The following is a 23,970-nucleotide window of genomic DNA, read 5'->3' as shown; positions in this document are numbered from 1 at the left end:
ATTACTCTGCTGAAGTATTGGACTGTAATGTAAAAACACTTTTGACTGTGATGTCAGTAGAGGGTGTTGTGACTAGGACCAACTGCTGGGCATGCTGTGTTGTAGCAAGCACTGACTATTAATATGAAGCTTCAGGGAACTTCAGCAAATTGGAAAGCTTTTGTGCTTGCCCTGCTGTTCCAGACCCTTTGGTTGCCTGGTTTGTCTTATGACAACGAATGGAATTAAATCTAGCTGACAACTGGTCACTAGTGGTGCTCCTAAGCGGCCTGTATTGGGACTGGCCCTGTTTAATCTCTTTTCTGATGATCTGGATGAGGGGATTGAGTGCACCCTCAGTAAGTTTGCAGTTGTCACCAATCTGGGAGGAAGTGTTGATCTGTGTGGGAGTAGGAGGGGCCCTACAGAGAGATCTGGACAGGCAGATAGCTGGACTGAAGCCAGTGGGATGAAGTTCAACGAGTCCAAGTGTTGGGTCCTGCTCTTTGGTCGCAACAATGCCAGGCTTGGCCACAACTGCAGACTTGGGGCAGAGTGGCCAGAAAGCTGCATGGAAGAAAAGGATATGGGGGTGTTGGTGAACAGTTGGCTAAACATGAGCCAGCAGTCTCATGTGTCTCAGTTCAGATGTTCTTCTGAAGAGCCTTGTGGATGTGGTGCTTAGAGACATAGGTTAGTGAGCATGGTAGGGAGGGCTTGATGGCTGGACTTAATGGCGTTTTGATCTTATTGATGCTATGACAGCTCCCCAATAGTTCTTCCTCCGCCTTGGAGGCGCTGTTTGCTCTGCAGTACCGTCAGCCATATGGCGCGTGTCCTGTGGAACCTGTCTCATGGTTGCTGGCTCCACACCCTTTTCTTTCACCTTTAAGGAGGACTCTTTTGTCTCTCACTGCAATTGCTGGCATACCTCCGGTGCTGAGGGGGTAACCAACGCATCCCCTTCGCTTAGGATGATCCCCATCGTTAAGGTGTGTCAATTGTGATTATGCAGTACTCAAATACGCTGCTGTTAGAGCACCGAGAGGAGATGTGGAACAGAGCCGCCTCCCGCAGCCCCTCCATCTGCCTCCCGCACCATGGGCACCCGGCGCGGGGATAGAACGAGCGTGACGTCACCGCCGCGCACAGCGGGGCCGCCGTGACGTCACGGAGAGAGAAAGGGGCACGGTGCCCACCCTCCAAACATAGCGCTGCGGAGCAGCCCCGCAAACAAGCGGCCCCATGAGCCGCCCGAGCACGGCGAGCGGCGGGGCCGGACAGGGGGAACTCCGTCGGTGCCTTCCCGCAGCGTTAGCACGCGGGGCGAGGTGAGGTGAGGGCCGGCGGCTGCTGCAGGGCGGGGCGGGGCGGGGCGCTCCGGCTGCCGTCCCCCGAACGCTGGCGCGGTGCGTAGCGAACGCCGGGCCGCCGCCTGCTGCCATCGGCGGAGCCCCGCGGTGCCGAGCGGGGATGGGCGCCGAGACGGCTCGGCGAGAGATCAAAGCGGGCGAAGAGAGGGGGAACTACGGAGGGGCTGCGGGCGGAGCGCTGTGAGGCTCTGCTGGCGGCGTAGCGTAACTCGGAGCGCTTCTGCAGTGACTTTGGCACAAGGTTAGTAAGTGCTGCTTCGGAGCGGGGCTTCCACTGCACTGTTTCTAGCAGACCGCGGCGTTTCGTTCTCAAAACAGCCCGGTTCCAGCATCGGTAAGTTCCGTGGGAGCTTTGTGTAGCAGTAGCAAGAGTTTAACTGAAGGTTATGATTGCATTCGCTGTTATTTTTGGGTAAGTTTAAAGCCTGGCCATGATATGTGCGTTCCATGCGCTGAAGCTGTCAGAAACCGAAAGGGATTTTTTACTGCTTTTCTTTTTTTCTTTCTTTCAAAAAAGCAATCCGTTTTTTGTTTCCTTCCAAAAGTGTTTTCTTCATTAACCAGATCTAGATAGATGGTGCTAATAAGTGCCCTGACTCTCCTAAGTTTCACTTTTACCATCAGGGGTTATACTTACCAGCAACTGCTGGGTCTCATAGCTCAGAACTGCGGCCGCCTTCATTTGCAGTCTGTCAGCATCTGAGCTCTTCCTTTGTTTATAGGTGGTGTTCTTTCTGGCTATTTTGTTTTTCATTTTTGCAAAGGAGGCTTAGTTTACAGGCTGACAGCCAACGAGATCGAGGATTCAGGAAAGAAAAGTTTTTGGCTTCTTCTCCCGGTTTAGGAGAGCTGTGGACTCACATAGAATTGATCATAGCAGAGTCAGGTTTGTCATTTCTGCAGGAACTTTAAGGTCAAAAAACTGTAGGTCATAGTCCTTGAAGTTAGTTACCTTTATCATGGTGTTATATGTTATCTGCTGCGTGGATCACTCGTGTACTGCAAATAAATACATGTTGTTTAACTAGCAAATGTTAATTTTGGTTTAGGAGTTCGGCATAGGGTTTGTTTCACATTTCTCAAATATCTCAGAAACAGAACTGAATGTCCGAGGGTGAGGTGTGCTGGTTCGTGTTTCTGTGAATGAATGTGTGCATCTCTTTGGGATACAAATGGCTGTCTTTGAGCCTCTGCTATGAGGTCTGAGGGATGTGCGTGAGCACGGCTGTTAGCACAGAGCTGCTGTCTTACTGGGTTGTGAATGAAGATGTTGTAAGCTGCGACCAGGTGGCCTTGGAAGAGATTTCTCCTTATCAGTCCCCTTGTGCAGGTGGAGGTGAGGGAGCAGAACTGACACTCAGCAGCCAGGGGAGAATACCTGGCATGGGCAGCTGGGGCAGATGTGTCTGCAGGGAGCCCTGGAGTAGCTCAGCACTGCTACCCTGCGTGGCCCAGCACAGCCATGATGACCTCTGACTGGCCTTAGGGCCTGCTGGGGAAGGAGAGGTGAGGGACTCAGCTGAAGCTATGAAAGTAAAGAAGGCAGTTCTGATTTCCATGTTAGGGCTGGGGATGGAGGTCGTGACTTGGCTGGCTGCTGTTCTGTACTTAACCATGTCAGTCCTTAACCCTTAAAGTCATGACATCAGTGCCTTTTCCACATTTTGCTTGAGCCCATGCAGCAGCCCTTTCAATTACTGGAGTACACTAGAACCCTTATGCTGTCCACTGAGCTCTGCAGCCCTTGCTGAAAGTAGTGGAGGCCAAGGTGAGACCTCGGTGTGATATGAGGCCTGTGGGCAGTATTGAAAACATCCAAAATGCTGTTCAGCTTGCAAGCTCAGGGGTGGGAGGAGAGCAGGTTTCAGTTGGTAAATGGTTGCACCAGGCACTGCAAAAGCTGTCTGGTGTTGAGAGACTGGAGGTGTGTGTGTGTCAAGGAGATTTTTATTGGTTGCGGATGTCTCTGACATGACCCTATTCCTTCTCCTCCAAATGAGTGGCAGTGTACGAGAGATGCCTCACTGAATGAATTAATCTAAATATGCCTGAATCGTGTTCAAAAGTAACAAGTTAATTGGAAGGCTCTGTATGCTAAAACAAATGCCAAAATAAAGGCTGACAGTATTTATCCCTGAAACAGGAGGGCAGGGGATGTAATATGCTGCAGAATGGCATGTAGGCATGGAATACAAGAGAACAAAGCTGCTGACAGAAGTCATTTGGCTGTTTGTTTCTCTCGTCACTTGAATGTCAGTGGTTCTAGTCATGCCTTGATGATTCTTGCTGTGCTAATTTTTGGGTACTTTACATACATATGTCTTGCCTGTGCTGAACCTCTAAAGATGAGAGATCTAAATCAGAGCAACGTGATGGTGAAATGTTTGCAGATGGCATAACGTTGTTCCTCTGGAAGCATTTACTGTACTGCAGCCTCGCAGATAGACAGCAAACTAAAGGTCTGTGAAGACAGTGTCCTTGTCAGTGTTATGTAAAGAGAGGAGTTTAGCCAGTCCAAAGTATCCAAGAGAGAGGGGAATTCAAGAACGCAACTTTTTTCCAGTGACTTTCCCTACAGCAGCCAAGACTGAGTAGGTCACCAGAGTGGGAAGAGAAGTGAGCAGCAGCCCTGATGGAAACTTGTTGAAGTAACAAATACCAGGGCTACAGTTAGGGAGAAGATAAGTAAATATCACTCCTTTTTTTTTGGCTTTTGCCCTTTTCATTTAAAGGATACAATGTATGTTGACAAAATGCTTACATTCTAAAGTAGGTGGTAGGATCTGTGTCCAAATACTTATATGAGAGGCTTCTGGGCACCAGACAGTCCCAGCTGCCAGCAGCATGCCTGGATGTTACTCTAGGATGAAAAGTACAGGCTGCTGGGCTTTAAAGTGCAGCAGACTCGCAATGTTGTATCCTTAAGATGGAGTCATAGAATGATTTGGGTTGGAAGGGATCTCAAAGCCCACCCAGTCCCACCCCGTACCATGGGCAGGGCTGCCCCCCAGCAGCTCAGCTGCCCAGGGCCCCATCCAGCGTGCCCTTGAGCACCTCTGGGGATGGAGCACCACAGCTTTCTTGGGCAGCCCATGCCTCAACTGCCCTCTGCGTGAAGAATTTCTGTCTAACATCTAACCTGAATTTCCTCTCTTAGTTTAAAGCTTTTTGAACAACATATGCTTCAGAAGTTAATCTTTTTTTATTGATAAGTTTGAGCATAATCTATTGGCAAATCTATCTAATTTTTAATAGAAGGGAAACTTGCTGACTTATATGCTCTTAGCAGCTTTGTGTGAAAGCCATCACATAACTTGTCTGAAGGCATTCTCCATTACCACATTGCCCAATACAAAGCAATGCTACCCTGTTCTTGTACTGCATGGACTTATTTTTTTTTTCCAAAGCTTGGCTTGCAGATTTTTTCTTGGCGGTTGTTAAGCAGCCTTGTGTAAACTAACATGGAATGAGTTCATGGGCCTCTGGGGAGGTACAGTGTAGAAGCATATTAGCTTGAGATTAAACCTCTTCTCTGTGCTTCTTCAGCTTCGAATCTGAGGTTTGTTTCTGAGGTCTTGTCTACAAATTATTTAGGGATTTTTTTTTTTTAAATCAAAAATAGGCAGAAAAGGGACTGAACCGGGACTGCAAAGAAGATGAAGAAGCAATCGAGTTTAATGGGATCATATTTGATATAGTGAGATTTTAAAACATCAACTGAATAGTTTTTTGTGTATGTATTTGAAAGTGGTGATTTTGTCTGTGTTTAAGCTGATAGAGATGAATAAAAAGAAATACAGGGAATGGAAACTTTCTTTGTGCATCCTCACTCCTTCTTGCAATGAGGATATTGTTTGTTTTCCTCTCCACCATGCTTGGAAAACAAGCTGGAATGAGGAGGGTGCACATTCTTATTCTTGGACTGTCATTGTGATTTCACAATGGCGTGTAAAGCTGATCAGCTTGTTCTTAGTTTTCTGGCTTATTGCGTATCTGATGTGTTTTGGAAGAACAGATGAGAAACAGAAAGCTAAAACTTGATGGCTCTTCCAGATAGCCAGTGTGTTGACAGTTAAGGGCTGCTAATACTTCAGAAGAAAACAAAGCAGTAAGAAAAAAAAACAACAAAAAAACCCACACACACCAGGATTTAAGATCTAACCTCTGCATATATAGCAGCATATCTGTTGACTTTGCTTACTGGGGTTTTGTCCTCTAGTTTGAGAGATACTTGACTGCAGTGGCGGTCCGGCTGTGTGGTCTGTTTTTGTCTCAGCTGCATAAAATATCAGGATGCTGAACTGGATGACTGCAGCCACACGTGTTTACTAATTGTCTGGAGATTCATTCTCCATCTTGACCTTTGTTTCTTGGAAGTTAAGGTTTTAATAATGATTTTTTTTTCCTTGTAAAACTGATACAAGCTAGTTCCTTAGAATAAGAATTAAAAACAAATCTATTTCTCCACATAAGAAAAATGAATCTCGTCTCTTTGATTGCTGGAAATTAACATGTTTTTTTAGGGGGAGATGATATTTAACTTTTATCTACTTTTTTAATGTGAAGTTGTTTTAAAAGCATTCTCCTGAAGTCTTAAGTTGCTCATGCTTCTGTTGTCAAATCCTCTTAGGTTTGCCATGTGGTGGTATGTTTTATTTGGTCTCCTTACATGTCAGTGATTTAAAAGTTAGGATCTCTTGCCTTATGACCTAGTACACTGTTGATGTGCAGTCGTTTCTGACTTTTCTTGAATCGAGGAAGTTGAGTCTGAATTTCCTTTTTCCCCCTCTTCCTCAGTTATGTAATTCTGATCTTCAGCTACAAAGAAAAAAGGTTGTTGACGTAATCTATCTAGACTTCAGCAAAGCCTTTGACATTGTGTTCCACAGTATTCTTCTAGAGAAGCTGGCAGCCTGTGACTTGGACACTCTTTTCTGGGCAAAGAACTGGTTATGTGGCGAGGCCCAGAGAGTGGATGGAGTTAAATCCAGCTGGTGACCAGTCATGAGTGGTGTTCCCCAAGGGCCTGTATTGGGACTGGCCCTGTTTAATGTCTTTTCTGATGATCTGGATGAGGGGATTGAGTGCGCCCTCAGTAAGTTTGCAGTTGTCACCAATCTGGGAAGAAGTGTTGATCTGTGTGGGAGTAGGAGGGGCCCTACGGAGAGATCTGGACAGGCAGATAGCTGGGCTGAAGCCAATCGGATAAAGTTCAATGAGACCAAGTGTTGGGTCCTGCACTTTGGTCACAACACCAGGCTTAGTCATAACAACTGCAGACTTGGGGCAGAGTGGCCAGAAAGCTGCGAGAAAGAAAATGATCTGGGGTGCTGATCCTAGACTAATTTGGCTAGACATGAGCCAGCAGTATGCCTGGGTGACTTGTATCTTTGTATCAGAAATAGTGTTGCCAGCAGGAGCAGGGAAGTGATTGTCCCTGTGTTGTTCACACTTATAGAGGTCACGTCTCAAGTACTGTGTTCAGTTCTGAGCCTCTCACTACAAGAAAGACATCAAGGCCCTGGAGTGTATCCAGAGAGGGGCAACAAAGCTGTGAAGGGGCTGGAGCACAAGGCTTATGGGGAGCGGCTGAGGGGGCTGGGATAGTTCAGTCTGGAGAAGAGAAGGCTCAGGGGAGACTTCATTCCACTCTACAACTACCTGAAAGGAGGTTGTGATGAAGTGGGGGTCAGCATCTTCTCCCACGTAAGTAGTGATATGGTGAGAAGGAATGGCCTCAAGTTGTACCAGGGGAGATTTAGGCTAGACATTAAGAAAAAGTTCTTCTGAAAGAGTGGTGAGACACTGGAATGGGCTGCCCAGGGATGTGGTGGAATCACTGTCCTCGGAGGTATTCAAGAAACATTTAGATGTTGTACGAAGTAACATGGTTTAGTGGGGAAATGTTGCTGGTTAAGTGGATAGCTGGGCTGAATGATCTTGGAGGACGTTTCCAATCTTGGTGATCCTGTGAAAATGGATGGTCCCCCATTTAGGTTATATTAGTGATGTGTGTGTATGGGGCGGGGGGGGGGGGAGGGGAGGAGTTGTTTTGTTTTGTTGTGTTGTTTTTGTTTTTTCTTTTTAATTAAGACCTAAATTTCATCTGACTGACTTCTCAACCAAAATTACCCTTGTCACTACCTTATTCAGTAACACCTCAGAGCTGATAGCAGTTGTGTAATAGAAGTAAGCCACTGTGGAATTTGACTTCTGTGATTGTTTTTATCTCACGTACTTGTTGGCTTGTCAGTCTCTCCCAGACAGCCAGTGACTTTGAAAGTGTATATATATATATATTTAATATTAACATTCAGAATTGTGTTGGTGCTGTGCTGCCCAGTGAAGAAACGTGTTTGTATAGTGCTGACTGCTGAGTCACTGAGGTTATCACCTGAATTGGTAAATGGGCTATATTTGAAAAGCGTTCATGCACTGAAAATAAATCACTGGTTTTATACTTTTCCTTGAAGGTACATGCAAGGCATAGTCATTAATGAGGGTTAGTAACCTGTTTCTCTAAGTAGTGCTTTTCCGCGTATTGTAAACACTGTCATCTTTTAATTGCATCAGTAAGAGACTTAAAAGAAAAAAAAAAGGAAAAAAGTGTTCCGTATTATTGGAACACAACTTAAAAATGGAGATCTGTGCTTATGTGAGGATAACTGATAAGCACGCACAAAGCAAATGGTGCTTCTTTTATAGTAAAGAGCTAAGCTGAGTGTTGTTGCAAATGAATGGTAAGATGTACAGGACCTTTGAATAAAGCGTATCTATTTGTTTTGAATATCCTGCGGAGTCCAGTGTAAGAGGACGTGTAGCTTTGATGCAGGGATAGGCCTAATCTGAATATCCCCTGTCTTTATAGAATGCATTTGGGAGCGATGTCTCTGATGTGTGTTCACAAGATCTATGTTAAGCCACATGTAAGATAAATACAGACTCAGTCAGTGGTGTTGAACAGGAGTGCATTTCTTTCCTCTTGTACTTGTTACTGCTACATCATTAATGTTGAGACCCGAATATCAAGGCAGTGACTTTTGGGATCTATAGATGTACTACAAAACTATATGAAAATGGCTTTAAAGTATATGTATTTGAAGGAAGTTCACAGTGTGCATTATAATATAAGGGTACTCCTTAGCTTAGAACTTCAGTCCCAGGAGAAACTGTAAACTTTTTTCATCTACTTCAGAGAGGTTTTTGCTGTCACAGCTTCTTTGCTTTGATGAAATCAGGTAGTTTAGATATGTTCTTTGACCTTTAAATAGAAGAAATACAGCTCCCCATTAATCTTGAAATTTAATAGTGTTGCCTATTAGTTCCCATCCTCTTGTCCTCTCCATCTCTCTCACAATGTATAGTGAGAGAAATGTTTGGGAAAAAGATACTACTCTCACCTTTCTGGAAAGCAAAAAAGCAGCTGCAGGAACCTGAATTGGCAGACATAAAGCAATAGCAAAATCTCGTCTATGGTGATTTCATCATTTTGATGGAGAATGTGTCATGATATCTGTTTAACTCCCGTAGGTAATGTGGTAATCCATATATGTCAATAGCTTATACCTTACTGGAAATGCCAACGCAACTATTAATTGTGGAAGCATTTTGCAGTATGCATGCAGATTGCATTGCCTGCTGTTCTAGTGGAAACACCTTGCTGCAAGGTCAGACAGAACAAATTCAGGAGAAAATGAGCCTTTAGAAGAGCTTGAGACTTTAGGCAGTTGCATCTATCCTTGTGATTAGTGGAAATCTAGTTTTATGTGTTCTGTATCTCTACCACCACTGAAGCCATGCTTTATACTAAGGTTTAATCTCTGCTCTCGCAGAATCACAGAATGGCTGAGGTTGGAAGGCATCTTCGCAGGCCATTTTGTCCACTCTTGTTCACACAGATCCACTTGTGAAGCAGGTTCCGGGTGGCCATATCCATGTGACTTATGAGAATTTCCAACAATGGAGACTCCACAACCATTGTAGGCAACCTGTGCCAATGCTTGGTCATCCTGCTTGATGAAAAATTGTTTCCTGATACTTAGAGATAATCTCCTGTGTTTCAATTAGAGTCTATTGCTTCTTGTCCCAGCACTGGGCACCACTGAAAAAGTCTTGGCTCCATCTTTGTGCCTTTCTTTCAGGTATTTATAGACATTAATGAGACCCACCCAAGCCTCCTCATATCTAGGCTCTCCCAGCTCTTTCAGCTTCTCCTCATAGGAGAAGTACTTCAATCCTTTGATCATCTTGATGGGCCTACGTTGGACTTTGCTGCGTCCAAATCTGTCTTGAACTGAGGAGCCCAGAGCTGTAGGTTTGGCCTTCTGGCAGTACTTTTCCAAATGCAGCCAAGAATACTATTGTTCTTTGCTGCAAGGTTATGCTGTTGGCTCACTTTCAACTTGACATCTACCAGGACACACAGGTCCTTTCCTGTAGAGCAGATTTTCAGCTGGGTGGCCACCAGCGTGTATCAGTGTATATGATAATATATATATATTTATACACTTATAAATAAAGCTTATAACTGAGCTTTTATACACTGATCATATTATCATATTATCAAAGCTTTTTCTGGAGGCTGACTACTTCACTGGAAAGAATTTGTACATAAGCAGAGGCAGCTAGTTACATATAAAAGTCATTTTGATGTTACGTTCTTTGATGAAATGTCCACATAGTAGTTAAGAAGCAGCAGATTGTAGTCACTGGAGAAAATTTGAGGGAACTGTGTGTCATAAATCAGCTGATAACACACAGTCTGTGTTTTTTAACTCTTGTCTTTGCACCCACATACTATTTAAAGAATCTTAAAAGCAACCTGTCACTCTAAGCAATCAGATCCTGTTTCAGTTTGGGAGGGGCAAAGGGGAGAGTTTGACATTCCTCAGGCTCACACTTCTATCAAATCTACCCTCTAGTTTTCTTCTGAGAATTGATGTGTTTTTTTTTTTATTGGAGACTGTCACAGAAGAGCTTACCAGAAATTTAAGCTGGGACCGCTTCTTCCTCAGAGCTGCAAGTACTACTAGATTACACATTGAGGAATAATAGAAGATTTATCATTCAAAAATTATCAACAGATTTAAGTCTAGATGAGCTAAAAATCCATAGAATATGTGACTCGGAAGTAGATTTGTTTTATCTGCTCTGATCTTAAGTTGCATATTGACAAAGAAAGTCCCAAGCAGCACGATGAATTCTTGCCACAGAAAAAGTAGTAAAACCTCCAGATAAAGGCAAAATTGATTTGAGATTATTCATAAGGAAAGAAGAACTATTCCACCAAGTGCAAGTTTATGCTATCTAGGTGGTCCACATCATAGGGGTGATGCTGGATAGCATCTCTTTGTAATGTAACAGTAGATGTTATATTTTAGGCTAACAGTGTTGTTTGTTTTCTGCCAAAAATGCAAACTGGGAAATGATATTTCACATTCTTGGTATGCAGATGTCTTTTTTTTGCTGGTTTGGCCTAATGTTGGATTTCTGTAGCCTGGAGTGCAGTTATCTGTCTGCCCTAAATGCAGAATGAACTTGTGTACAAGATGCTTGAATTCCAGGAAGTGTCTTAACAGCCTACCCCAGGCCTGGCTTCTGTCTGCCTGCTGTTGTCTGCTTTGGCGTAAGGTCAGAACAGCTTCTTGAGAGGAAAAACTTCCCTACGGAGAGACTCATTTCTTAATGCTGCAAGTCCTTCTAAAATCTCAAGTAGCACTGACATGTCTATCTATATCTATGAAGTCTCATTCTTTCATATTGGAAAGCTGAGAAGCATCTGTTCTCAGATACAGGAAGTAGATTTCATGTAGAAAACTGAATTCTAGCACTGTGTTGTGAAGCCCTCTGATGACTTCTAACCTAGGCAGGAGTTCTAGCTTGCTTGGCACCTGTACTTCCCCATCTGGAGTACTGTGTCCAGGTGTGGAGACCTCAGTACAAAAAAGACATGGAGATTTTGGAATGGGTCCAGAGGAGGGCCACGAAGATGATCAGGGGGCTGGAGCACCTCCCCTATGAGGACAGGCTGAGGGAGTTGGGTTTGTTCAGCCTGGAGAAGAGAAGGTTGTGGAGTGACCTCATTGCAGCCTTTCAATACCTGAAGGGAACTTACACTCAGGAGGGGAGTAAACTCTTTGAAAGGGCTGACAATAGCAGGACACGGGGAAATGGTTTTAAGTTAAAAGAGGGAAGATTTAGGTTGGATGTTAGGGGGAAGTTCTTCACTAGGAGAGTGGTTAGGCCCTGGAACAGGCTGCCCAGGGAGGTTGTGGATGCCCCGTCCTTGGAGGTGTTCAAGACCAGGTTGGACGGGGCCCTGGGCAACCTGATCTAGTAAATGTGTATGTTTGGTGGCCCTGCCAGGCAGGGGGGTTGGAACTACATGATCCTTGAGGTCCCTTCCAACCCAGGTCATTCTGTGATTCTGTGTGATTCTGAGTGAAAGCCAGTCAAAGCCAAACAGCAATAGGGCAAAAACGTGGCAGTCGCTTCAAAAAGGAAAGCAATAACATAAGTGCTTGCTGTGATCCAGCTTGGAAGAAGTGTGGAGGAAGGGGATGCAAACAGGTTGATCAAAGTAGTGGTGTGTACTGAGAAATAGTTAAGGGAAGTGGTTAGATCAAAACAGCCTTAAGACTCGTTTTCAAAAGAAAACAGTCCTTAAGAATAAAAAGGAAATGTTTCCTGTGTGCATTCTTAAGAACCCTTACATCTTAGTTTCACAGGGACCAGGCTAGTGAACTTCAAAGATGTCCAGAGCTTCTCTAAAGACAGAAAAAAAAGTCCTTGTCACATCTGAAAACATGTAACAACATACTGTTCTTATGCTGTTGGCATCAATATTTATGCGCTGGATTGAAGGAGGCACTTTGCTGGGTAAGGTTACTTGTGGTATCTGCCTCTGAGAAGATAGATGCTTAATCTCACGAGGGCAGCAGAGTATCTTGGGGTGTGGAGCTTTTTTGTTTTTATAGTCTTGCTGCTTTGCAACTTGAAATACACTTCCTGAACATGTACATCACCACTGATGTCATTCAGCCCCAGCTTATTTTGGCTTAACCTATTGGCAAACGTGAATAGCAGCCATATTTAATTTCAGCTTGCCTCAGAATAGAAACAATACTTAACAGAAAAAGTCAAAATCAGGCAGCTCTTTCTTTGGGCTCCTTTTATTTGAATAACTGTCATTATAATAATACTGGAACATAAATAGGGACTAAATATGGGATTTATTAGTTTGCATTGAATCATCTAAGTAAAATACAGCTGCAAAAAATAAATACTTCAGAGTGGAAAACCTGGTCACCAAAAAGTTTCACATTAGAAACAAAACGGAAAAGCCTTTGCTAACACTTGACTAGTGCAGAATCACTTGGAAGAGATGAGTTGGTTAAAAACTTTGGTGCTTCATTGGTCTCTGAATAGATAAACTTTATTGCAACCAAATGTGGAAACAAGAAATGGGAAGGAGGGCAGCAAGCACCACATTGAGGAAGAAGTGTCAGCCTCCTAGGAGGGAAAGGTGGGAGATGAAAAGTATTTGTCCCTAGCATGTGAATAGTTCTCAGGAGTATTACATTAAGAATATTGATAATACGTTTGTATGTTGAAAGATCAGACTCTCCAGCTCTTCTCTTGAATAACAGTTCTTCTGCTGCTTACATGTCTACGTGTGTTCGTGTGATTTAGCTGAGGTGGAAATTCAGAATGGACAGTAAGTTGGGTCTTGCTTGTAGCAGTGCTTCCTATATCTCTGTTTTATCATTGTATTTTGTCCTCCAGTAGCAGGATGCTACTGTTTTAATTAATCAGATACAGGGAAGTATTCTAACTCTGTACCCAGAACGTTGAAATGTAGCCTTTCCAAATGAGCCCTGCTAAACTCCTCCTCTTGAACTTTGAGGTGAATGCTGGTAGTTGACTAACAATGGATCCTTATGTTCATCTGGGGAATAATTGAGGCAGAGTCTTGTGACTCAATTCACAAAGTCTTTGGTTTATTCTATGGGCTTTGAGTTGGAATTGAAGTGAATAGATGACTCGGACTTCAAATTAAATTGGTATGTATGGGGTTGGCTTGCGTATTTGGGAGTCTTTCAGCCTTTGAACAAAAAGGAAATTTAATGGTGGCACTGCCTGTATATGAGTCTGTGATCCTGCATTTTCTCTTTTGAATTTGATGACTCTGATAAGCTGTGTCCAGTGCTGTAGCTGCAGACTCAGCTGGCTGAGCTTCTGTGATGGACTGATGCTGTCTTGTGATACAGTAAGTAACCCTTTGGCGATGGTCAGAGAGCTCAGTTTGTCCTTGATTAACTGTTCACATCTCGTTTTGCATTTCGGTAATTGCACTAGCAGTAGTTCAAGTCACTGGCAAGTGCTACCTGAGTATTCTATATTTAACTAAAGATCTGACAGATCTCTAATGCCAGGTAACTGGTAAGTTTATAGCGCATAGAGAGAGAGTCAAAGCAATAATCAGTGATTGAAGTAAAGTATGATTTTCTTGATACAGTCCACTGTACCCCAGGGGTGAGTATGGGCCAAGTTTACAGGAACTACTTCACTGCACAAAACAAGTTGTGATACAAGACTTTAACATAGATAGTGTGGCAAATGTTGCATGTTGCTTTGTGGCTGGTAGCGATAAGGAGCGGTGAGTCAGCAGAGAAGCTCTGTGGGAAGGCCCATGTGTAAACAGATAAAGCTCAGAAAGTTTTGTATAACATTTACATGTTTTAGGGCCTCAGGAATCTAGTGATGTATTCATGAAACTGGCTGTATCTGTTAGTTTAAAACAGACAAAAAACCAACAAAGCGTTACCAATGTGAGCTGTCACCTTTGCAGTTTAGTCATTTGTCATAAGAGTATTTGTAAAGAAACTATTCTTTTCTCTGGTAAGTCAAATGCTGTACCTGGGCATGTTTACGTTTCCCTGGTTGGGTTATTGAGCAAATGGGAGAGGCTGGGGAGCAGGGTGAAAGCAGGACTGGGCAAATTTGTATCGTATTTATGCTCAGTGGAAGATAAGTCCCATAAACAGAGATATAAACCGAGCCTTTTTTTTCCCCTTCTTTCTGAAAAACTTCCTCTGAAGCTCAGACATGTTTAAAACAATGAGAACTCCAGATGAAAGCAGCTGGTTTCAGTTTCATTTCAATAAGTGCTTACGCAACGGCTATGTACTGCTGTAGGTAGTAGGACATTTAAAAGCGCTTTTTCATAGAAGCATGTGTGATGGAATTACAGAACCTGAACAGCATGATTCAAATCGAGCCAACAAAATAACAGAACTGTTCCATTTTCAAATAGAAATGCCTTGGAGGTCATTCTTGGTCTTTATGTTTCTTCCGTGATGAAAAGATATTTGTCCAAGGCACAGGGACAGACCTGACTCCCCTTAAAGGAAATCATATAGTTCTTTTTCTATGGTTAAATGTAAAAGAGTAACAGATTTACTCAGCAGTAGCTTAAACAAGTCATTGCAAAGAATTGGCTCGTGCCTGGAGGCACTAGCAATAGGGACGGTATTGTGCTAGCAGCAAAACTGCAACTGTGAGCTTGTCTGCTAGAATAGACAAATGGTTTATGTGTCTCAGACTCTCTGTGTTGAGGTGACTAATTGCAAGATCTGATTTTTGATTCGATTTGATATGAAGATCACGGAACGAGGGAAAGAAGCCTTATTTTTAATTCCTGGTGCTGCTTCTAAATAGATCTCTGTAGCATAATGAGTTGCAAGGCATAACTTTGCCCTTTGGGTTCCATCTTTCAGAATACTGAATAAGTAGCTGGCTCTGGAAGAGTGACAGTTCCATAAAAATGTGTGAAACAAATAGCAGGTTTGATTGACATTTACTTTGTTGCGGGAAGGACTGCCTTTAATGTCAGAAGATATCCACTGAAAACTGGCAGTTCTGCCGTACCAGCATTTTTTTTTTCTAATTGTTTGCTTAAATATGAATTTTATGCTAAGTGTTAGACCAGCCTTTAGCTTACTGCTGAAAACTTGAATCCTTGCACCTGTGCTTTGTGGCAAATGTTCCATGTGCAGAGATGTTTTTAGTAGTAAGGAATTTCTTTAGCAGTTGGATAAAGCTGTTCAATTCAGCAGACCAAAGCTCCACTTCTGAGCCACCAGAGGAAACACTAAGATACTAAGAGGCAGCTTTCCTGCCGTCAGCTTATTGCAGAGCAGAAGTGGTACGTGGTGTACTGACACTGTGAGGAGTCTGCCTTCAGATCCCCTGGTGGTTGCTATGTGAAAGAAGTGGTTCTTCCTACACAACTTGAATGTCTGCATATTTTGGATATTCTTATTCCTAGCGCTGAAGTTGAGTATTTTGGAAAGAAAAGTTTAACTAAATCATACTGAGATAATGTGAGGTCTGTCTTTTCTCTCAATCCAGGGACACTTTAGAGCTAGGGTATGCTGTATCCTCATTTTCTGTTTTAATGTTAAAACAGGTAGCTCTACAAATGGGAATTTGTGCAATGCTTTGCTTGCTGTGTGTTGTCTTTAGATGATTTACTTGCAGCTGCAATAGCATGTTGCTGAGATAATCATTTATTAGCTGGCCGTACAGTGGTGTGACCCTTTCCTATCCTACAAAAGTGCTACTGTTGTTGAGCCTTAATTTAAATTAAAAGCATCCAGCACCACACAAGCAAGTATTTTGTGTATTGTACTGAGATGTCTTCAGGATGGACAGAGAAGCCTTGGTTCCAGGCTTCACAGATGAACTTCAAGACTTCAGCCTTTAAAAAATGAGGAGAAGTAGTGGATGTACCTTACTAGTCTCGGGTTTACCTCATGTAAATTAAAGATAGAGAGAGGAGTGGGGCTGGTGTTTGTGACGCAGAGAAGCCATGTGCTGTTTTGGAATTGGAACGTGAACTTTCCTGCTAGCAATACACAATGAGGGAGTTAACTTTTAAACTTGGATTTAGCAGGATTTCCAGTGGTGTGGAAAGACTATAGAAGTGCCTGCAAACAGCTTATTGCTTTCCTTTAAAAAAAATAATGATAGATAGAGCTCTGACTGCTAAAATAACTAGATTCTACTACTTGAATAGACAATTTAGTGCTTAAAGCCTGAAGACTGATGTCTATGGGGACTTCCCTTCAGCTAAACCAGAAGTGAAGCCACCTACCAGAATGTGGGTATCAAATCGTTCCGGTTGAGGTATTTAAGAAAAAAATCAATTGCTGTGCTGACCTAGATACTGAAGTCATCTCTTGGTGGTTCTGTGTCAGTGTATCAGGTGAAAGTAGTGTCTATAGCAGGAAGGTTAATGATTGAGTGCATGTTTATTTCTTTGAGACAAAGCTGGTTAGTTTCCATCAGCAATTATAAATCTGATATTTTACTGTAATGATGTTCCATTTAGAGATGAAAACAAGACTGATGTTAACTGTCACTGTTTAACAGGACAAGCATAAACCCGAGGTCCTTGATCAACTGCAATTGCTTTTGTACAAAGTAGCTTCTGACAAGGGTCGGATACGGAGCCTGACCAGTTGAATAAAGGTTTTAGCTGGTTTCATGCTGGGCTCACTAGAGACATGCTGTTGTATAAACGCGTACTTTGAAAATATTGCAAATCTGTCCATATCTTTCTTAAGCCTGGAAAAATGTGCACAAGAACTTCTTTATGGTGAGGGTGGCGGAGCACTGGAACAGGCTGCTCAGGGAGGTGGTGGAGTCTCCTTCTCTGGAGATATTCAAGACCCGCCTGGACGCCTACCTGTGTGACGTGGTGTAGGGAGCCTGCTTTGGCAGGGGGGTTGGACTCAATGATCTCTAGAGGTCCCTTCCAACCCCTACAATTCTGTATCCAATTGATTCTGTGAATGCCCAAACCCCTACTTTCAGAACTGGGAGAGCCCCACACTGAGCATTAGGCTGTAGAAGCTTGTGCGGCCGTATCTGGGTTCTCTGGATGTGTAGGCCATCCTTCAGGTTTAGTGCTGTTGATGAAGGTTTTGGGTTGGATTTTCCAAACCCCTGAGTATTGAATTCAGGTTGCTTTAAAACCAGATCATTTGTTCATGAATGAACATTCATAAATTGCAAGCAACAAGCTTCAGCATGTCTTTATTAGCTTCTGGCTTGCATTGAGCTGCTTACATAACAGAGCAGACTACCATGATATTGGTGGAAGCAAAAAGATCTGGATTTCTTTAGATAAATGCTTTCTTTTCATTTGCTTTTAAGTAACGTTGAAGCTTAAGTTTTAGATAAATACTAGAGTCACTCAAGTGGTATATCAAAACATTAGAGGAGATAACCGTGTAACTCTTACAACTGCAAAGAAATTTGTAAAGACCATTTTAATAACTAGTTTCCTTTTGTTGGTGTTCAATAATAATGAAAAGCAGCACTTTAGTTGCAGTCCTTCATCCTCTGCTTTTTAAGAGAAGGTAATAGTAATCTCCTTTTTAAGAGGAGGTAATAGGTAATGTAACCGGGCAGATCCTTAGCTGTTTGATAGCACATAATATTTAACCCCCCTCAGAACCTGCTTATCAACAGATCTTTTCCAGTGGCGTGTCTGACTTCTGTGAAGCATTGCAATAATTGGCTTTGTTGGGACCTTTACAATGAACTTTAAATGAAAGTGACCATAACTAGTCCAGCTTTTTTTCCATTTTGTTCAAGGTAAAGCTATTACATAGTGAGCGACTTACTGATTTTATTGCTTTCAATTAGCAACCTAATTTTGTACTCTTTAATTATCATTTAATTGGATTGCCCCTCTGCATTCAGAGCATGACAGCCAAAGCAGCTGATGTAGTATTTGACACAATTGAGGGGGTGAGAATTTCTTCCATAATTCTTTCTCCAGTGGTTATAGAAACGCCTCTCAGGAAGTGGTAAAAATCTGTTGTGGTATTTCTTTCCTAGCCCCTGAATTCTCATCCCATCATTTGTGCCTTATGCTGCAAGCACTGTTTGAGTGGTTGTTCCAGCAGAGGAGGGTAAAGCTTTTGTAAGTGAGAAGTGACCAGATATGACATATGAACAGTTCTTAGATTCCAAAAGGTAATTTTGATATAAAAGCAGGTTGCTTAGGAAGATGTGTAACTTGTCCCCGTATTTGTTCCAAGAGATTTTCATGCCATTGTGTGTTGTTAGTGGAGGGGGGAGTTAGTGACCTTAGAGAGTAAGCTGGGGGAGAAAGCAGTGGCTGGGGATGCTTGGAAACCTTTTAAACAGGGTCAGGAAGGGAGAGAAGAAGAGAAAGAAAGGGTAAGTGGCTTGGAGATGGGAGAAAGAATATCCCATTGGAGCTCTGCTCTGCACTGGGCAGCTTCACCTTGAGCGCTGTGTGCAGTTTTGAGAGCCACAATATAAGATGCAAAACTCTTAAAGAGTGCCTAAAGGAGGGCTGTGGAGATGCTGGAGGATCCAGAGGGCAATGTGTATGAGGAGCAGCTGTGATCCCTCTACTCAGCACAGAGCAGAGGAGCTGATGGAGGCCTGATGGCGACTGCAGCTCCTCACAGGGAGCGGAGGGCAGCGCTGAGCTCTGCTCTGTGTGACAGCGACAGGGCCCGAGGGAACGGCATGGAGCTGTGCCAGGGGAGGGGCACATGGGGGTCGGGGACAGGGGCTGCACCACAGGGCGGTGGGCATGGAACAGGATGCACAGGGCTGTGGGCATGGCACTGAGCTGCTGGAGTTCAAGGAGCATTTGGACAATGCTCTCAGACACAGGGGTTGGATTTTTGGGCACTCCTGTGTGAAGCCAGGAGTTGGACCTTGTGAGTCCCTTCCAACTTGGGATATTCTGTGATTCTGAGCTGATTCCACTCCCCTGAGAGAAGGAGAAGGTGGGAAAACACCCACAGAAAGAAGAAGGCTGGAGGGAAGGAAATAGGAAGGATGTGTTGCTCTCCTGTTACTAGTCTTGGACTCAGGATGCAGATATCATCCTCCTCTCTGGTGCTTATTGCATGTGTGGGCTTTAAAAACAAAAAGCCTTCCTTCCATCTGGTGGCTGGTCTTCTTCCCTTGTTGGCTTCTGACTCCTCTGTAAACTGTTTTGGGAGTGTGGAGAGAGAGCTGTTTATATTGAAGTTAAATTTGTTAGCAGAAGAATCTCTTTTTTAACCTCCTTCTCTAATCCTCAGGGTTAAATGTTTTCAGCTCATAGTTCATTTGCAGTTATTTGTAGCTGGCTGTGCCATTTGCTCTGTAATTCAATTCAGATGATGCTTCTTGGCCCAAATTAGAGCAGACTAGTACAAGCAGCTTGGTGCATGTGGAAACTGATCGCTGTAACTCCATATTTAAGGTCGTCTGAGTAGAGCTGTAAATATTTCCCCTCAGTTTTAAGGCACAGTTATCCGATTTGAATTTACTTGTGGAATTTCAGTCTATGGTATCAAATGTTACCTGACAGTTTGCTCAGCTACTGAAAAATGCCGTGACCATACTGCAGTCACAGTAATATTGTAATATTCTCATTAATCTGTGTGGCTTCAGTTCCAGCTGTTTGCCTTTGAACCAGTTACTTATTTATCGGTCTATTTTCTGTATAGCTTTCAGCTACGCATTCTCCAGAGAGATGAGATCTTATTCATACATGTATCTACTTATAGGTGAGGAATTTGAAACTGGAGCATGAGCAGGAGAAAAACAAGATCTTGTCAGAAGCATTAGAGACACTAGCTACTGAGCACCATGAACTAGAGCAGTCACTGGTTAAGGGATCTCCTCCTCTCAGCATCATCAGTGAGGAGCAGTTCTATGATGCTGTTTCAGGTAAGTAATGATGTCCGATGTGTAGCCGGCACGTGCATGGTGATTGCAATGGAGGGGTGGGGAGAGCAGTCTTGCTTTATGTGAGATCTTTGTCTTTCTACTGTGGAACTGTTTTAAGGAGAATGCTTTGTGTGCTCTGAGCATGCCTCTAAAATCTTTCCCAAGTTCACCTGTAGAATTGCATCGTTTCATCTGAGCATGACAGAAAGCTACAAAATTCAGGACTGTTATAAAAGGTCTGATTGCTTGGGTGTATACACCCTTTTTTTAAATAGCAAGATGTGTGACTCCTATTTTAGGGTATGTAACTGTATCTGGAAGCTTATGGCTTTCTTTTCTCCATGGTGGTGTTTCTTCTTTCTTTTGTTCTTAAGATCTATGTGAAAATCCACTAATGAAGTTAAGAAAGGCTTGTTTTATTTCCCTTCTGTAGTGTCACAGATGGAAGAAGATTATGAATCAGAATCCTTTGTGCATTTGGAAATATCTTCTGTCTATTCAGTGATGTTTAGTATCTTTTGTATTTTGTGTGCAGAACATGCAAATAAGGTTTTTGGTAAATTCTGAGTTGAATGTAGATAACTACAATGTGCACTATGTACAGCCTCTCTATAGCAGTGCAGCTCAGTAATGACTCTAACTGGTTAATCCCATAATGTACAGCTCTTTTACAACTGTGAAGGATCTTGAAGACTTTGAGGGTTAACATAGTCTAAATAAACATAGTAGATAATTATACTGGGATGGCGTATTTCACAAGGAAGTGTGATCAGGGGTTACTTTTCTCCAAGTTCAACTGTCCGATGCTTCTGACAGATGAGAAAAGCAGCCTTCCCAGTCTCTTTAATGGCTTTTCTGCAGTGCACAGCTTAACTAAGCAGAGAATAAAAACAGGCAAAGTATGGAGTCAATGCTTAGTGTGTCTGAAGTATAGCACAGCAATTCAGTGGATTAACAACAGGCTGCTCCTTGGCGCAGTGAGAAGTATATCAAGCCTTCAGCAAGGAGAAGAGATTGAAGAACACTAGGAACAGGTTCTTCAACCAGAACCAAAAGAACAATTCTGCTGGAAGGCCTCAGGCTCTTTGCTTGTTGCAACAAAGCAGAAAATACTTGTTTATATGGTGCTGTTGGAATGTAGTCTCTCCAGACAGGCTTGCTTTCTGTATTGTGAGAGAAGCTCAGCTTATAGAGATCTGTTATTCTGTACCTGTCCTAAATAACCCAGCACTGTCCTCTTGAATGTAAGTGTCCAAAACCGCCTCTCTGGTTGAGAGAGGGGGGTGTTTTTACGTCTTGAAGGTACAAACAAATCACACTGAAAATAGTCACATAGCTGTGAAACCTTTACTTATACATATTTATACACATATATGTTATATTGAGCATGTGTATGTATGCATACATGTCAATTCTTGCTACTTTGGGAGAAGTTATTTGACATAATTCATCTTGATTGCAATTTAAGTAATTTTCCAGGACAGCTCACTTTCTTGACTGTCTGTCAACTTCATCAGACTTCACGTTAGTCTCTCTTCTCTGAGCTGCTCACATGCAGTGCTTTGCAGCCATTTGGGTCCTCTGTGTCTCTGGGGACACATGTTTGGGGGAGGGGTACTCTGATTTTTATAGGCTAAGGAAGGGGGAATGTGACACGGTTTCCTGGCTGCTGGATGTGTCTTATGACTTCGGCCATCAGTGCAAAAGGAGTGATTTGGGGCATGTTGTGCACTGTTTCCTTGTTTGTTTTCACTGGGATTCTGATAATACTTTTCTAACCCTCTTACTTTTCTGTGGAAGCTCAGCCAGAAATACAGTAAGGACAACAGTACAGTGAGAACAGAGAGGTCAAGGGACATAGGTGCTGACTCAGATTTAAGGGATATCGGTCTCCTTGTTTGACCTAATGGGATGGGATATGGCAATGTTTTCCTAGCAGAGAACAATGGACCCAATTGTCAGAAGGAAAAAAAAAAAGAAAAAAAAAAAAAGTCTAAGGTATTTGGACTTTGTGTCTTCTAAAATTTTGCAAAATCTCTTTTGCAAATGTCTATTCATTTTGGATAAACACACTATGAATCATCCTACTGCTTTGTAGCAGAGATTCAGCAAACAGCGGTGTGTTTTAACAGAGCAACATGACAAGTTACAATGTCTGTCAGTGGCAAAATATTACTACTTTGAGACTATATCTGTTGTCAGGACACCTTTTTCTAGGTATGTTGGTTTTTTTTCTTGTTCTCTGAAGTTTTAAATCTCCACTGTATGATTGAGCTTATGGAAGTGTGAGCACTGCATAACTCAGCTTGTCCTTTGAGCTAACAAATCCTTAGCTTTGACTTACCAGATTGAAAGAAAGAAAGAGCCACTGCTGTTACTTTAATAGAATATTTCCTGTGTGCTTTCTGCTTGTTTTCTCTCAACAAAAGTATCACTGGCTGTGACAATTCAGAGCAAGACAGCAATTTTCAAACTCATTTTTGAACATAGGGTATAATAGAAAGAGTACCTTGTGAACCTTGTTCACAGCAGGAGCAACTTGTCCCCATTTACCAAGCTCTGATTCATGTTGTAGAGCAGTCTCAATGCATGAACTGGACTCCTGAATGAAGATGAATCAGGAGGTACAGTCCGGTTCCAATTAGAGACTCAATCCATGGTAGGAGAGTGGAGCTAATCTGAGGAGAAAACCAACAGAAATGCGGCTAGTTTGATTGCCAAGTCTTCAGCACCATCTGTTTGGTGTGCAGATCTGCTTCAGCTGAGGCTTGCTATTTGCTAATGCTGGCATAGACTAAACTGGTCACTGATAAGTCTGTTGGTGGAAACCGTGGGCACTATGACAGAAATACCCTCTTTTTTATCCAAAACTGGGGTCAAGAAAATGTTTATTGTGTGGTAAGACTTCTTACTGCAGTAGCTTATTTGCTGAAGTCTTTGCTATTTTCTATTTTTCACTCTTCAGTGATACACTGATATCTGTGCTTTCTAACTGTTACAGTAACTCCTTCCCTCCCTCTGAAGGGAATTTAGTACACACTGAATGTGAAGATACATCCCATAGGAAATTAGGAGTTACATTGTACTACTGCATTAAAAACAGCAACATCAAGTGTGTTATTAATCCAAACTCTGAGTTTAACAGGTCAGTTAACAGTGCATCCTGGTGCTGTCATCTGAGCATCCTGGGAGTGGTGGAAATATGTAGTCAATAGCACATGGAGCACAGGAGCTCTTGGCTACAGGTTTGAGTGGTTAACATGTGCCAGACTCTCCTTCTAGGTTTGTGGCAGACTGAGGAGGGGAAGAAGCACTGAACAAGCAGCAAAATTTACAAAGACTAGTGGCACCTTCTAGAGAGTTGGAGAAGTTTCAGCTTCAAGTGTGCAGTCCTCAGGAAGCATATGAAGGCAGACTATGAATGTGTAGTCCACCTGCAGTATAGAGTCCAGAGGGCTGTGATCAGTGGCACAGAGTCCAGTTGGAGGCCTGTATCTAGCAGTATTCCCCGGGAGTTGGTGCTGGGTCCAGTCTTGTTCAACATCTTCATCAATGGCCTTGATGAGAGGATAGTGTCCACCGTCAGCAGATGTGCTGATAATAGAAAGCTGAGAGGAATGGCTCACACCCTGAAGGCTGTGCTGCCATTCTCTGAGACCCGGACAGACTGGAGAGCTGGGCAGATAGGAACCAGATGAGGTTTAACAGAAGCAAGTGTAGAGTCTTGTGCCTGGTGAGGAATAACCTCATGAACCAGTACAGGCTGGGGGATGACCTGCTGGAGATGAGCTCTGCAGAGAGGGACCTGGGGGTCCTGGTGGACAACGGGTTGGCCATGAATCCT

At 43.0% G+C, this 23,970-nt stretch overlaps 1 protein-coding gene across 1 annotated transcript in view; it reads left to right on the top strand.

Annotated features, from left to right (window-relative positions):
- The window catches only part of OSBPL1A (oxysterol binding protein like 1A), a 66,115-nt gene that overhangs the window by 18,898 nt on the left and 23,247 nt on the right, over window positions 1–23,970 (top strand). The window contains 1 exon segment of the mRNA XM_015855395.1: window positions 19,964–20,126. Coding sequence (XP_015710881.1) covers window positions 19,964–20,126 — 163 coding nt within the window.

Source organism: Coturnix japonica, chromosome 2, assembly GCF_001577835.2.
Source record: "Coturnix japonica isolate 7356 chromosome 2, Coturnix japonica 2.1, whole genome shotgun sequence".
Lineage (NCBI taxonomy): Eukaryota > Metazoa > Chordata > Aves > Galliformes > Phasianidae > Coturnix > Coturnix japonica.
The sequence above is the reverse complement of the archived record's forward strand: the minus strand, read 5'-3'. Positions and strand labels throughout refer to the sequence as shown.